General features: G+C 37.9%; 1 protein-coding gene across 3 annotated transcripts in view; it reads left to right on the top strand.

The window, feature by feature from the left end:
• DPH6 (diphthamine biosynthesis 6) overlaps positions 1-15,437 on the top strand; it is a 200,524-nt gene extending 185,087 nt beyond the window's left edge. For 2 of the 3 annotated variants that reach the window (XM_033063508.2, XM_033063511.1), the window contains one exon: positions 15,117-15,437. In XM_033063508.2, coding sequence (XP_032919399.1) covers positions 15,117-15,232 — 116 coding nt within the window. In that variant the 3' untranslated portion in view covers positions 15,233-15,437. Of the gene's footprint in view, positions 1-3,496; positions 3,693-15,116 lie in introns of those variants that run through there. The other variant, XM_033063509.2, reaches the window with a different exon arrangement.
• The last annotated feature ends 1,555 nt before the right edge of the window (positions 15,438-16,992 follow it).

Genomic DNA, 16,992 nt, shown 5'->3' with positions numbered 1-16,992 from the left:
CTGCCAGGTACAGGCGGGCCCGGGGGCCAATGACTGCCGGGTTGAGGCGGGGCCTCGGCCAGCAACCGCGCGGAGGGAGCTGGGGGCGGAGCCTCGCTGCAAAAAAAAAGTGCGCCCTATAGTCCGGTGCGCCTTATCTGATCTACAAAGTTGCGAATTTTGCCAACTCCCGGCGGGTGCGCCTTATAGTCCGGTGCGCCTTATGGTCGTGAAATTACTGTAATTTTCACATTGCACCATTCAAGCAGCAAGCAAAAACCAAAGTCTCAGGGAGTATGGAGACATCTGTATTTCTTCACCGTGCAAAATGAGTGGCTCATGTAGGCAAGGGTTGAAATCACAGCAACATAATTCAGAAATTAATATTCATATATCTGCATTTTTACCGTATTTTTCTACATAAAGAAATGTTTGTAAGTTTCTCTCAGCTGTCTATGTTGTATCTATTAGAGGTCACATGCCTTTCTATCAAGAAATCTTAATCATCTAGACAAAGAGTCTTTTCATTAGCAACATTAAGACTACACAGGTAAGTGGTTTAGAGGAATTATGTATTTTTGGGCCAAGCCATCAAAAATATCTTCTGGATGTTTTTAATCAAGCTTTGCCTTAGAATCTTTACAACAGATAGTTTAAATTTTTATCCTGAGTTTCAAAAATATGAATAATTACAGAAATAGAAAGATAGAAATTGAAATAGAAATGCATGTAGCATTTCCAAGTATGTAAAATTTACTTCTGACATAAATTTAGATCATTATTTATTATTTTTATGTAAACTATCAGCAAAGGGGTTTTAGAAGTAGCAGACTTATATGTTCTTGTGGATATACAGGATATACAGTGACCTACTTTGTAGAGATGGACAGAACTGTGTCTGTAAAAATATTTAAAGTGGGTCTCTAATGTAAAACATAATTTTAAAGAGTTTTATTGAAGCAGAATCTTTTACATAAGCTCTCAGATGTACTAAAGCAGTAACAATTATTCATCAAGTGATCTCAAAGCATTTCACAAAGACAGGCAAGTACTTTTTTTATTCTACAACATGGAAGCATGAAATCTGGAGTTTTATTTTACAAAGGATCGAGTATTTCAGTTGCTTAGAAACACAAAAATGAGACAGAAAGGTTCTGCCTTACACTTAAGAAGTGTGTTTATACACCACTGAACCTTTTGCAAAATTAAATACAGCATAGCTCTATACATGTTCATCTAGACAAATAAATAGCCCAGGGTTTTCCAGCAACTCAGTGGCAGAGCTGGCAGTGGCATTCCTGCCCCTTGGATCTTTATACTGGGTCCTTTCCCCTTGATCATCTCTTCATCAATTGACTGAAACGTGAAATCCTTGTTTTACCTATATCAACATTGGAGTAACAGGCAAGAACTGAGTATGAACTGAGGAACTTTGACAAGATGTGCAGAATGCAAGTGAGCCAGAAGCACTTTATGACACATTCAGAACCTGAGTTACAGTTCTAGTAATCATCAGCTCCCCTTCTTCTCTGTCATTCCTTTATTTAATATATTGCATGCAAGAGACTTACCGTGCAAGTTTTATAAGCTTGCAATAAAAATATAACAACTGTTGTATTAAATTATTTAAGTTGTAAACCATTGTAAAAAGCAGGAAAAGTTATATTGATGTGGAGACAGAAAAAATTATTGTGATGGAGTATAAAATATATTGTGCTGATTACTACAGAATTTTTGCCCAGTTTAGCATATTGTAAATCCTTGGTTGGCCTTAAGAATGAAACTGCATATAGATTTTTGTAAAGAATTGTGGCAAGCGGTTTAAGAAAAATGAATTTAGAATCAGAATTATAATTTAGAAACAAATCATCAAAAATGTGTCAGTAGACAAAAATATATGTAAGAGGTCAAAAAGAGAGAATTGTGGCAAAGCAAAGGATCAGTGTATTTAAAACTTCCAGATTTCCTCTGAGGGAAAGCTAGAATTCTGACGGAAATGGATAACCAACTTTTTATTTTAAGCAAGTCAAGTAGTATTTTATTCTTCAGTGCTATGCTTTACTGAAGAAATATACCAATAATTTGAATCTGGTGGTATTTATATTAGTATCATTTAAAAGTGCTAGATTTACCAAAATTAGTAACTACTACAAAGAGAAACAAATATATTTAGAATTAAGTTCTGACCATAAATTTTAAGAACTATTTAATTTTAAGAACTATTTAATTTTCCTTTATTCTGCTGCTTTACTCCTGGTAAGTCAAAAATGAAACTGATTAAATGATGATGATTAATAATAATAGTAATCATCCTCCTCCTTTAGGACTTTCCTGTTTCACCTTTTTGGTTGCTGATGAATTTTCTTTGCCCTGCATAATTATTTGGCAGAAATTCAGTTGGGCAGAGCACATTTTGTTGCATTACTTTCTACCAAAATGGGCTTTCTGCAAAAGAGAAAAGGAGGTGATGGCCTCATTCTATTGAATCTTCCTAACAGTGGTGTAATTGAAAAACTACCTTGCAAGAGAAGCGTTTTAAAAAGAGAAGTTAACTCATTCAGCTAATGTAGAGTAGAAGATACTGGTGACACCACTCTAGTGGTGATTTCCATGTATGACATTCCCTGGGGATTGAAGGCCCAGGACATAAAGTATCAGTGTTAAACCAAAGAGACGGCTGTGTGAGCATCTTAGCTTTACTTTAAAACTGACATCTCTTCTTAAACAATTTATTTCTCTCAACCTATACTGCAAAGTTGTTAAAACCACATCTCATGCTGTTTAAAGATCACATCTTTAAACAGAACAGAGCACAAGGATAATTTATGTTCTCACTATGCCTGAGAGGTTGGGCTTCTGTTGGTAGAAAAGATAAAGGTCACCCTTCCATCACTTGCACTTCATGTTTCTTAAAAGTGGTTAAAGCACCACATACATTTTTGTTCTGTGCATCTTCAATTTCATTAATCCAGTATCTCTTTGAGCTAACCTAGTTCTTAACAGAAATGTAGCTTAAGGCTCCAGAAGCAGAAATTGCTGTCAAAAGAACAACCAGTGATCCAGCAGAGGAGCTGTCAGTGCTGCTGACTAACTGGTTACCTGTGGGTCCTGGCCCACCTGACGGGTCTAGGGGCTGATCCTCCTGGGTGAACCTGAAATCTCTAAGCAACAGGCCAGATCTGGGCAGCTTTTCCATTTACTGCTGGGTTATGCTGTGTACTTTACGGTCACACAAAATCTAAGAGTTACAGAAAGCACTGCAGTTTGTGTAATCCCAAAAGGCATTGTACAAAGGGGTTTTCTTTTTAAAAAAAACAGATGTTTGAGACCATGTATTTTAGTGAAGAAACAATCTTTCTTTTTAAATATATATATGTGTGTGTGTGATAGTTTAACTTCATTAGAGACTTTCCTGATACACTGTAGTATAAAATATATAGCCATGTTCAGTAAGAAATCATAATGCATTTAGATGTATAGCTTTATGACAGAGATAATAGAATATTTTGTCATAAAGTCCACAGGTAACTTCCAAATGACCTGTAAACAACCCCACCTACTGATGGTGGAAGAAGTGCAGAGGTCTCCAAGCAGTGAAGTTGTTTAACAGCAGAGCAGGTGGAACGTGTGCAGCACTGCTCTTCTGGGACTGTGATTTTAATTTCCAGCGATCCAAGAGCAGCCCTAGCAAAAGGATGATTCAGTTCTTTGCCACTGTAATGTTGTTTGTAAGTGCCCTCACTGTGGTATGTTCTGAAGAGAAGGGGTGTATGCTGGGTCAGCATTTGGGGTCAGTTGCTGGCTTTTCTACAAATTACCTCAACAAATCATGTAACTCTTCCACTGTTTTCTATGGCTCAGTCTCCTACCTGTCTATGTCCCCTTTTCAGCTCTCAGGTTTTTTTGTGTCAATGGTAAACTCTTGGTGGTAGACTTTGTCTGTTATTTAGTGTTTATTTAGTGCCTGATAAAATGACACGTAAGTCTTGCTGAAGGCTTTTGTAAATTATGCTATTAATAACTTCAAGTTAGAGCAAAAATGACTTGCAGCTCAGATCGCTATGTGGCCAAGTTATAGACCCTTTTTCTTTCATTTTGCTGTTGGCTGACACAGCTGAATTACTCTCCCAAGCTCCTGTTCCCAATTCCATAACAAACTATGAGCTCACATTACACAGGAAGCACTAGCACTGAGATTTATTTGTCATCCTTGGAGGCCATGAGAAGGAACATAAGACTTTCATCCCTCTGTTTTTGTTACTTGGCTATAGGGAGTAAGAGGGTACTGATATCTTGGGTCACTGCCATATGGGATAAAAATCCAATTAATGTAAATCTGTCATATCTAGGGGAATTAAATAGTGTGGCTATCAAGAGCCCACAAATTTCTGGGTGGATCATCAGCAACCTCTGGCAGCACAGTTTCCCCATTAAAACAGAACCTGGATTTTTTTCCACCTCTAAATACTGGTCTACCCTTTTTTTAAGCCTGCTCTGCTAATTTTATGTAAGTTATCAGTTGCAGCAGTAATGAAATTTTAGTTATTTGTTGGCTCACTCAGCACAAAAGGCAGTGAATGCCATGACCACTCTGTTACACTTGCCAGGCAGCTTTGATTAAACTGCTGTGAAGCCAGACTTGGATCAATATGAATGATCTTCATCGACCTAATAATGTGTTTAACATGTTCAGTGCACTTTTATCTGTTGCTGTTAGAATACACTGTTTGCATTAGTGCAGGGGACTGATTTAAATTTTCAGAGTTCTTTACAATGGTAAACATTAGAAATAACATCATTAGTTTGCAATGGTACTAGATATAAATATATAATCTACCATGCAATCTCCTCAGCAGGTGTAAATTAGCATAGCTACCATTTAAAGTTGTTGAGAATCTGGCCTAGAAACTGAAAACTATTATTCCATCAGTATTATTTTAAATGATCGCAGCTTAACTTGATATAAAGCAAGTACAACATGATCTTCTCTGTACCCAATGAAAGATGTTTACCACATCTTTTGGAAAGCTTTTCTATTACTTGTAGACTAAATTCTCCTACCAGCAGATGTATGTGATGTCCTCTAGTTATATAAACATCTCTTTGTGGTCAAACTTTTTGGGTGCACTGTGTCCACTCAGGTATTTCTTTAACCCACTGACTTTGAAGACTATTTAGCAGACTTCAGTAAACGAACAAATGTGGAAGCTGTACCAAACATATCACTTGGGGATGTCAAAGCACTTAACAAACATTGTTACAACTTAGTCCATGTGCAACCACTGAAGGACATATTTGCTTCAGTATGTCTCATGACAGCTTCTTAAAAAATATACTTAAGTGAATTTAACACTTGTGAAAGGTGCCAGATTGACAGGCCCTAGAGATAAAAGTTCTTGCATTACCAGCAGGCACAGCCGGGCTTCCCACACACGCTGCCCCACCAGTGTCCCCAACCCTACCTGAAGGGCACAGCAACCAACTGTCCCACAGCTCGCAAATCTGCGCATCTCATGCTCCTGGACTATGGGCCAAGAGTCAGTAGCTGTAATTTGACCCAAGGGTGATAAACCAAGTTCAATAATTACTGCACAGGTGCTGTTGCAGTTGATCATTTTCACACCAAGTTTTCAACTAATCTGGAGGGAAAAAAAACTGAAGTACATGTTTATCTGATTTAGAGTACAACAAAAACATGTGTGTGAGCCTCTAGTGAATCCTGTGGTTCAGTCTGCCCACACAGGCACATTCAGGTGAGACTATATGAGTGAACAAGTACATACACATACTGGGAAGCACATTCCTTAATGCCTCCTGAAAAATGGGTCCTCACTGCTTCCTATGTTTGTAATAATCTGTCTCCATTCATAACTCATCCCTGCTTGGTGTCATTACAACCCGTCCTCCCCGGAGATTCTGGACACAGCTGACATACAAATTCAATAACCATCCACCCCATAAAGAGATTGGATCGTTACAGGGTTGAAGGATAGCACACAGGGAAAACAGGCTTGTGATCTTTGCACTCTGTCATGCTTTTAGAAAAAGCTCAAGTTCTTCACTGAGTGATTGTACTTGGAAAGTTTAGTCCTCTGTTCTCTTTGAATTTATTTTTAGACCTCACTGTGAGTATTGGAAGGGCATGCTTGAGTGTTTCTTTATTTAGTGCAGAAGGCTAATGACATTTTAAACAAAAGTGCACATTTATAACCTAGTAGAGGCCAATTCTCAGTCTGTATATGGGACATGACTAAAAACAGAGCACTGGAAAACACACGGCGATGAGTTTTCATGTTCTGCTATTTGCTAAGATGTAGCCAGCATCTTAAAAGAATTATTATGGAGGCCAGTTCTTAATTCTTCCTTTTGAGAAACAGCCCTAACTAATACATGGAGGAGCTCAGCAACATTTGTTTATCTTTAAAAGAGTCACATTTATTTCTGCAACTTGCCATTGATGTGCATGATAACATACCTAACTGGATTGGTACTGTGTGCACTTTGGAAGGTAACTACTCAAGTTGGGTGGTTTATAGCTGTTTTAGGGATGGCATTTGGGTCTGAAATTGTAATTGTTGTAAATATTAATATATTTTATGATTATCATTGCCTTATTTTCTTTTCTTCTCTTCCTAAACTACAACTTTAGGAAGCATTCCTACAAGCCTAAGTCCATACTACAAATAAGATGAAGTTTAGGTTTCAAAATTTGAGAGGAAGTTCACAAAAGAATGTATACTTGGAAAAGGATGTTTTAAGATAGTAGTGTCTGCTTGAATATTTTGCCTCACCCAGCCTCAGTTTTCCTGTGCAGGCTGTCTACTATTAAAAAAAAAGACCATTTTAGGTCTTCTTCTCTTCCACAGGTTTGGTCTCTTTACTACTCTTGGTTTCATGTTTTATTCAACCTAGCTTCATATACTCCATGTACGTAAGTCAGGTTTGCTTTTGGATTGTTTTGGGGTTGTGTTGGGTTTTTTGGGAGTTTTTTTGTCTGCTTGTATTTGTATAGTACCCCAATGGCATTTTCTTTTTGTTCATTTTATACAGTAGTTCCTAATTTTACCTACCTATATCATGTTATAAATTTCACTTCCACCTGCTACTTTTTACCTATCAGTACTATTAAGTCTTTCTTCATCAACCACCATTTTAATATTTTTGACCTAGTAGCTGGCCTTTTGCTTTCAGAAAGTCAAAAGGCTTTTCTTGTCTTCTAATGAGAGAGGAGGAGGGCAACATCAGCGACCTTCTCGTACAGAATGACAATGCTCCACTCCCAGAAAGATGCAGAGGAAGAGAAAAAGGTGTTTACCAGTTTTTTCTAAGATGCACAGTATACTTGAGCACCACTGAAAACACTACTTAGAAGCAAAAGCTTCCTAAAGTTTACCTACCCCCTTCTGAAGCTCTTTCTCAGTTCATTAGTTGAAAAGTCTTTATAGATGTGAAATACTGCTTTAATTTTGATTTTAAAAGGCTAGAAACTAGAATTCCTTATTAGGGAATGATAGGAGATAGGTTCTTTCAGGACTGAGTTAAACAGAAGCTTTCAGAAGAACAGAAAAGGGGTTGGTTCATTCCTATCTTCATATAAATTGAATTACAGGGTTTGGTAAGTGAAACAGATCATAAGATAAACCCCGCAGAGGCCAGGAAGCACTAATTAACGCCCACAGTGAGTAACTTTTCTGAAATTGGTCTTTAATCAAACTTTGCTCTGAAAACAAAACAAGATATTGTGGCAGCTTGATAAAAGAGATGCATCACCAAGGCTGACAGGCCCACAATCAAACCAATACTAAAAATAACTGTTTTGTCTACTAATTTTCTTTCAGATGCTAAAAAAAAATGCATGAGCTACAGTCTAAAAAGACTCCTGCAGTTACTCAGCCAAGTGACTCAGCTCTAGAAAAGTGAGCGTCCTATAAATGTTATTGCCCTCTCTGGTTATGAGTGAGTCCTTTTTCTTTCCCACACCCTTCTGTTGAAACAGAGGAACAGCAGAGAGGCTTGTGAGGCTGGGAGAGGAAGAGGCTCTGGATTCCTTCAGAGTTGATCATTTTACACCAGCTGTCTCTCTCCTCTTGCTGCTGGTGGTGCAGAGTTCAGGCATCCTGACTGACTTAGTAGTGTGGATTAAGATAAGCCAATCACTCATTTTTCTTGTATCTCACATGAACAGTAAGGTCCATGACTGCTGCATTTTGCAACCTCTCGCTAAATCTGAGAGCAGGAGTTATCAGTATGGAATGCAGGGAAACACAGCTCATTTTCCTCATTTCTTTTCATTGGCTCAGCTGTAGGAAGAGTTGCTACAACTCCTGTGGGTACCCATCAAGCCTAGAGCAACTTTCATTATGTTTTCACTGTAGCTTGCTCAAAAACATTGCTAGAACTTTTAGGCTTGGGATAGATTCCAAAGGGACAAGAAGTCCACTGCACAAACAGGACTAGCAGTAAAATATAACAGAGCACTAGTATTGTCTTTATAGCAGATTTTCCTCTTGGCACAAAAATGACACAGACCTGTTGAAGCAGGTCCATAGGAGGGCCACAAAATGGTCAGAGTAGAACATCTCTCTCCTGTGAGGAAAGAATGACATAGTTGGGGTTGTTTAGCTTGGAGAAGCTCTTGAGAGATTGTTTATTGGCCTTCAATATGTACAGGGAGCTTATTAGAAAGATAGGAGAGACTTTCTAATAGGGCTTGTAGTGATAGTGTGCCCCTTATCCAAGAGGTAATGGTTTTAAACTAAAAGAGGGTAGATTCAGAGTAGATATGAGGAAGAAGTTTTTCACAATGAGGGCGGTGAGATACTGGAACAGGTTGCCCAGAGAGGTGATTGATGTCTCATCCCTGGAAACTTTTCAGGTCAGGTTGAATGAGGGTCTGAACCACCTGGTCAGTTTGAAGATGGCGCTGCTTGTTGCAGGGGAGGGGAGTGGACTAGATGAGCTTTTGAGGTTCCCTATTTAATGATTCCATGATTTGGTGAATGCTCTGCTCCTATCAGTCTGGAGCCTAATTACCATATCCTTCACAAAAGAGGTTGCAATAATTTAAAATGGCACTCCAATATTAGGAACAAGCTGAAAGAGGATGGCTAACGTTGGCCTTAGTGCTTCCAGTACAGGTTGTATTTTCATCTGTTAGGTGGTTACTTGAAGAAGGTATTTTCATTGTTACAACTAAAACTAGTTTAGTGTGAGGTGAAAGAAGTCTGTCAGTATAGATGGGTCTGTGTGAGGAATTCTTGGAGATAGGTTTTTATGAAAGAATTCTTTGCAAATACAGACGTGCAGATTTGGCTGCTTTGGCAACTGACCAGGCATATGACTTGAGTTCCAACCACAACTACATTCCCTCTGTAATTTCTTTTTTTTTTTATTTTTGTGGTATGTGTGTCTAAATTATACCAGTTACATTTTTGTTAACAAATGTTATTGTGTATTTCACCATTCAACAGGAAAGCTCATTCATCAGCTGTTGTCATTGAAGGAAGGGAGAGAAATCTAGACACAGTTTAAAAAATCTCAACCACACAGATTATGTTATGAAAGTCATGTAGCAAAGAATGCAAGTTGTTTTATAGTCACAATTCCAAGGACTGCCATAGGAAATCACAGGTTTAAAGTGGTTTCACAGCCTTATCCAAACTCCTACTGGTCATTTGTCTCATGTATCATGGCTATAACAGATTCCCCTGCAATTCAAGGCAACTGCTTAACTTGTATTCAGATAAATATCCTAGGCCAGAGTGACTGAAGTACATCATCAGTATTCCATGAAGGAGCTTACATCAGTTTTGAAAAACCAGTCCCTTAAAAGTACAATGGCCAACGTGAAATAATGTAATCAAGAATAATAACGAAAAGCATAAGGCACCACATGAAAAACCAAGCACTGAACTGTGAAAAATATCCATATTGTGAGTTAAAATCCTTACAGCTGCAAGAAAAAAAGAAATCAGCACAAAGTCATATTTTGCCAAGTGACTTCCTTTTATATTCCAATAGTATATTCTTGTTCAGGGGGTTTGATTTTATTTTGGATAGAAAGGCATTAATTGCAATGATGCAAGCAAACTATGCAAGTTTTTTTTCCCAAATCTTATATTCCACTACATCATTTTGTATTAAGAAAAATGTGTGAAAAACCCTGGACTGTAAAAAGAGACAATGTTTTAAAGCAATGTTTTAAAGTTTCTGTTCTTGCTGTGGTTGTACAACACAGAGACAGTCAGCTGGATGTTTAAGAAAGGGAGGGGCATCTCCAGTTCCTCCGGTTTCACCTTTTCATTGCACTGCCTGATTATTTAAGGCAGAGGCTTGTTCCAGACAGCTTTAATTAAACTGTGCTGTGAAACTGTATATAGATCAATGGAAATGATCCATAACAAGCTAATCATGTATTTAACAGTGTTCAGTCCAGTTCAATCACCTTCTAACATTTCTGTGGCTTTACATTCATGTGGCAAAGCCCTGAATGTGTATATGTATTTTTAATCCATCTCATTAGTGACCATATGCTTTGGCTTCAAGGGAGACAAGAACTGTCTGCAATCTGCCAGGGATTTAGGGACATCAATAATTTGTGAATAGTCATGTTGGTACTGGTCGAAGGGTTAAGTGTTCTGCACACCAGGGGCAGATCTTTTGGGACTGGAACTCTTAGTCAACTGTTAGGAACCTGATCCCCTCTGATGCATCTTTTCAAAGTACATGCTGCAATGTCAAATCTCTGCAGCAGAAGCAATGGAGCTTTATTAGCTCAGGGATTTAAAAACCTGCTCTAACCAATATAACAGTATCTTTTGGTTAAAAAGTGAAGGAAAGATAGTAGTAATATGAAAGTGATTTTTTATGTACTGGGCTAAATGTGATCTTCCTTCTTGCTACCATTTTCCTTTTTGTTACCATTTTCCTTCTCCATGTGAGCTATTAGATTACTTCTCCCCTGCAAATATACAGTGAAGCAAGAGTATGGCAACAATAACAGGACCTGATTTGTGGACCTGAATTGTGGATTCTGTGGCCTCACCTGATATTCCCCAAATCCTCCTGAGACCAGTGACAGCAAAGATATAAAAATAACCTCCTAGTCTTTTGGAATGACCCTTTAGGAGTCATTTCAGAGCACTGTTTTTTCTACCTAGTATGAAAATCACCTTTAAAAACAATAGCTTACACTCTTAGTTTGTGCGATGTTACATAAAAGGGCTGCTAAGTCAGCATGAGAGATCATCAAATTATTGATTTCAGTATCCTGTCTTCACAAAGAAATGGCAGGAATAGATTGTAATGCCGGAAGACACCGAATAAGTTTTTTTCATTTGTAAGTTTTAGTTATGTCCATATTCCTCAGCTGTACCCAGGTTAAAAAAAAAAAAAAAAAAAAAAAAAAAAAAAAAAAAAAACAAAAGAGAAATAAAAAAGAAAAAAAGCATAGCAGTGCAGGAAGACACAAAGGGGCATCCATCTTGCAGGATGAAGTTCACCTGCTTTGAGCAAATTTCATGTACTTACAATCATAAAATCATAGGATGGTTTGGCTGGAAGGCACCTTAAAGATCATCCAGTTCCAAACCCCCTGATATGGGCAGAGACATTTCTCTAGAGCAGATTACCCTGAGCTCCATTCAACCAGGCCAGGAACACTTCCAGGGCTGGGGCATCCAGTTTCTCTGGGCAACCAGTTCCAGTGCCTCACCACACTCAGTAAAGAATTTTCTCCTAATATCATATCTAAACCTACTGTTTTTCAGTTTGAAGCCATTTCCCGCTTGTCCTATCACTACAGTCTCTCTCCATCTTTTTGGTAGGGTCCCTTTTAGATACTGGAAGGCCACAATAAGATCACACCAAAGCCTTCTCCTTTACAGGCTGAACAAACCTAATTTTCTCAGCCTTTTCTCACAGGAGAGGTGCTCCATCCCTCTGATCATATTCATGGCCCTCCTCTGGAGTCACTCCAGCAGATCCCTGTCCTTCCTGTGCTGGTACCCAGAGCTGTACACAGCCCTGCAGGCGGGGTCTGACAGAGCAGAGCAGAGGGACAGAATCCCCTCCCTGCCCTGCTGCCCACGCTGCTCTGGATGCAGCCCAGGACACACTTGGCTCTCTGGGCTGGCAGTGCCCATGGCTGGCTCATGTTCAGCCTCTCAGCCAGCAGCACCCCCAAGTCCTTCTGGGCAGGGCTGCTCTCCATCTGTCCATCCCCAGCCTGTGCTGGTACCGGGGGTAGTCCTGACCCAAGTGCAGCAGCAGCACTTGGTCTTGTTAAAACCCATGAGATTCCCATGGGCCCACTTTGACTTGTGTTGTAGTGGCAACAAGGACATAGATTTCAGGCAGCATGGTGTCTTCCAACTCTTCCTGTTTACATTCTGCATGCATTGGTGTAAAGGCACCTCAGCTAGGCTGTTGGCTGTGTCAACTTTCTAGAGGAATAACCCTTAATTTCTTTGAGATATTTCCTTCATGTTTTCCTGTTGACTTGTGTTACCTCAGGAGTCCCTGGCTGTCTCCATAAAACTGCAAGTGTGCTGCAACATGGCTATAGTATAATTAGTGTGGACTCCCACAGGAAAAGCAAACATCCACAATGCACACCACTTGTTTACTGCTTGATAATCAGTTGGTTTTGGTTGTACTTAAACATTCTGTATCAGGGCAGTTTAAATAACTTTGAGACTGACATCAGCCATCTATAGTCTCTATTAAACCTCCACACTCACTGTAACCCTTTGTGCTTTACTTGTTTTAGCTTTTAAAATCAGCTTTTACAAGTATGGTGCACAAATGAACAAGCATTCCCATATAAAAGAAATAATAATAAAAGGAAGGACATTTTTGGAAATCTTTGTATTTAAACAAAGAGTTACATATTCAGAAAACACTCATGGCCAAGGCTCTTATTTATCTAAAGCATATTTTGAATGATTAAAAAAATATAAATAGCATAAATATAATTTCCCATCATTAAAAATATACAATTAGTGTTGGAAGATTTAGAGTCACTTATTATAGCAGTTAAAATACAGAGCTGTCAATTATTTTAGTTTGTTATAATTGCAAAGATTGCCACAGAATTGCTAATTGTGCATTGTCTTCCATGAGACAATTTTACTGTTTTAGAAAATCCAATCTCTGCTTTTTAGGGGAAGTTTGCATAAGCAGACTTTAATCCACAATTTTTAAGTGTATAAATATGCACATCTAAGTTGCACTGCTTTCATATCAAACTAATTGATTTGTAAAATATTTAGAGGCATATGTCCCAGATTTTTATCCACATTTCATTTATGCATGTAGGCACTGGCAATAGAAAAGGCACTGGTCGTTAGGAGAGGTGGCTCTTCCTGGTTGGTAAGCAAGTCCACTAGGGCACATTCAAATGTAAATATTTAAGGCTATTTTAGCCACCTCAAACCGACCAAAGACTGGAGTTCTGTTTCCAGATAGCCCCACTTTAAAATTCTCCCTTTAAAAGGAATACCTGTACTTGTATTGTTAGCTTTTAGCACTGATTCCCAGTTTTTAAGCAAGTGCATAAAACATTGAAGTCTAAAATCATATTTTCACAATGTTAATTGATGAAAAAAAGAAATGTAATTTTAATAGGGTGGAATCAATGATTTTGAGGTGGCTTGTCTTTACCCCTTCCACTTAATGACTTCTGAGTCAGCATAGCCATAAAGTTTCCTGAAGTCAAATTTTTCAAGAAAAATGCTAGTTGATAGTTAATTACCAGGTCACTGCTGAATATCTGTAATACAGAGAATGAGTTCCTTTTTACACACCAGATGAAGAAGTCCTTTGACCTTTGAGATCACTGTTGATCTTTGGCTCACCTTTGTCTGTCTTCACCTCCAAAGTCAATGATGCTTATACAAAAGGAAGCCAGCAGAATTTCAGAAGACTGGTACTGTGTTTGCAATGTTTTGTAGGCAGCATTGCCATTATTACATTAATTTATGTTACTGCTGCCAGATAAAAAGAGGAGTTTTGGCTTCAGTGAATACAATTGCAAAATTCCTGTTTTATCCTGGATGAGGTAACACTTTGACTGAACTGCCTATTCGCAGTTTCACAGGCAGTGACGCCAAAAAAAAAAAAAAAAGCTCTGACAGTCTGCAAGTTCTGCCCTCTTTACACCCTTTCTAGCCAAGATTGCTTAGTGTTATAAAGAATTGCCATAATCCCAGAAGCTGATGACAGAAATAAGTTATTGAAACAAGAACCTTTGCAGGCTATACCTTATCATTAGGAAATGTGGGTCATTCAGCAGGTTTTCAGTAGTTTTCTTTAGGGTTCTGTGTGGCTTGATTTCTAGCATGTTCACTGAGAGTGAGCACAACCAAGAATGTCTTGATGCCAGGTTTAAATTTTCCATTCTTTACTTTTCTTCTGTATTCTAATTAGATCTTCTCAATCATTCATTCTGTTCCCACAGTGGACTTTTAAATTTGCAAATGTCTGCCACACATACCAGTCCTATTAGAGCTTCTTGTAGCCAGATTCTGTATTTTTAGCAGTTTGAATCTTGCTGTAATTCCAGATATTCAGTCATATATGTTGCCATTCCTGGACTTCCTCCATTATGTCTTCAAGATGGCATGCATCCACTGATTACAAATTGAAATCAAGTTCATAATGTTTTTTAAAAATGGCCCACTTTAACTTCTCTTTTGATTGATGTCCCACAATGGGACTTGAGAGAAGAGTTCCATTTACAGACAACTATGTGCTGATAATCCAAATATCAAAAATAACAAAGAATTGAATTTGAAAGCTGGCCTTTTGGTATTTTTACTACCTGCTCTAGTTCAGTTCTCTGTATCTGTAATCAACAGATCACTCACTCACTCACTCGAGGTTGAGAAATATGCGTTTAACTGTTTTGTTGACTTCTGGCCTAAGGCAACAAAATTAATCTTAATCTCAATTTAGTCGAAATGGAGGTGGGAGATTTTCCTTCTATATAAAGTGAAGATTTAAGAGTTGTATTTCATTTCCTTTTTTGTTAATTGCTACTTGACAATAATTTTTAGAAAAGTATTTAAAAATCATTCTTAAGAGATAGGATATAATAAGACATGGGGGATTAATTAGTTGTTTTGTTTCTATTTTAGGACTGCAAGAATACCTTGAAAAATATCTGGAAGAGAAGACCCCAGCTCTGATTTTAGTACCTGTGGTGGATTTACCCGACAAAGATGTTATTCATATAACATGCTGGCTAAGCTAGCAGTTAAAGGAGATGAGTTGATATCAAAACACATATACATTCCATCCAGGCGAAAACAAAGAAAAGAGTTGATACTAACTCCATTGGATACTTTCATGAAGCAATATTATTTGATTTAAGAAAAGTCATATCACCTTGTTAATGATGCCTCATGCTCTGTAACAGTCAGGTTTGTATGAAGAATAAAGTTTTCTTTTAAAAATAATGTACTTTTTTCTGACTTGTTTTTAGATGTCTGCAGGTTATAGCAGGTGATTTTTGGGAGATGCAGTTGGTCTGCTCACATTGGTTCTTTGATATATTTAGGTGTGGTTACAATACACCAATTATAACTTTGGATATAACTTTGGATGGAGGTGAAACTACAACATTACCCCCAGTACTGTTTTAAGGACTGCATTTCTTTCAATTCTATGTTGAATTTACTCATGTCGGGCCAAGTAATGAAAACCTTACTTGTGGCCAGATTTTAAGCATTTCCTAGCACCCAGTAAGAATTATTCAGAGTAGTATTTAGGATGCACATTTTACTGAAACAAATAATGGAAATTACGGGCAGACAGTAGGATTTGCCACCTTGCTTTCTAATCCAGGGGTATTTTTATATTTTATATCTGGAAGACAGCTGTTATTAAAGAGCTACCAACATTCAGGTATCTACCAGCTACCAGTATTCACAACTATCATAGACCTCAGGCTTCAGTTTTCCCCAGAAAATCAACAGGAGTTTTAGCACTGCTTTCACTAAAACAGGCTCAAACACACAGGTGAAGTTCCTGTCAACTTCATTACTTCTGATATTTTACTCATTACATAAGGTCAGTATAGAAAAGAAAGCCTTTTGGACTTTGCTTGAAGCAGTAACGCACTGCAGAAAAATCTTACTTTCAGACAAAGGCTACAAAATTAAATCTTCAAGAATGAGTGTCAAACCTTTGCCTTGCTTATATTCTGCATGTATATATTCTCATTGCTTCTCTTCCAGAGTGTGAGCACTGGAGCTAGGAGACCGGCACTCAGTTATCCTTCTCTATCCTTCTCTATCCTACCTCCACATATCTGAGATACCTCCACAAAAGTCAACTGTATGGCAGGACATTCACATTGAGGTGACAACAAGGTGGACTTAACACTCCAGTTTAATTATCTTACCCGTTATCAGAAATGCACTTGGCAGCACCTGATATAAGAGACTAAAGATAGGAGGATCTTCCTCTGTTAGAACTTCTACATGCCCAGCATACTATGATGATCAATATTTGAAATTATAAACTGTTAAATGTTGTTGTTCCTTACTATTGCTTTCAATAATGTAGCAGAGTTGCCATCTCCTTTAGAAAGAATTACTTTTTTCACAGATCTTTAAATGTTTTTGAAAGGGGCAAGTCAAAGAGTTTTTTGTATAACAGTGTATAAATAAATGATTGTATTAAATTTCTTAAGGAAAAAGCGATGAATCTATTAACAATACATTAGTTGATTAGTATTCAGGATCATTTTTAGGTTAGACTTAAACATATTTGATCCTTTCCCACGATCATAAAAGGACTTGTTAATACCTGGATATGCCTGGTTTATTTGAATTCTACTCTTTTAGAAGCCTAAATCATTTTCTCACTTCTCCCTGAAAATGCCAGTATTTTATTTCTCTCAGTGTGGAGTGTCCATGGGCCAGAGACACAATGGACTGTAAGAGAAGAGAAGATGTACTTTCAGAGAGATAAGCATGAAGCTTGTTTTTTCATTGATGCCTATGGAAA

The sequence above is a fragment of the Catharus ustulatus genome, chromosome 6 (assembly GCF_009819885.2).
Source record: "Catharus ustulatus isolate bCatUst1 chromosome 6, bCatUst1.pri.v2, whole genome shotgun sequence".
Taxonomy (NCBI): domain Eukaryota; kingdom Metazoa; phylum Chordata; class Aves; order Passeriformes; family Turdidae; genus Catharus; species Catharus ustulatus.
This window is presented reverse-complemented; position numbering and strand designations above follow the sequence as displayed.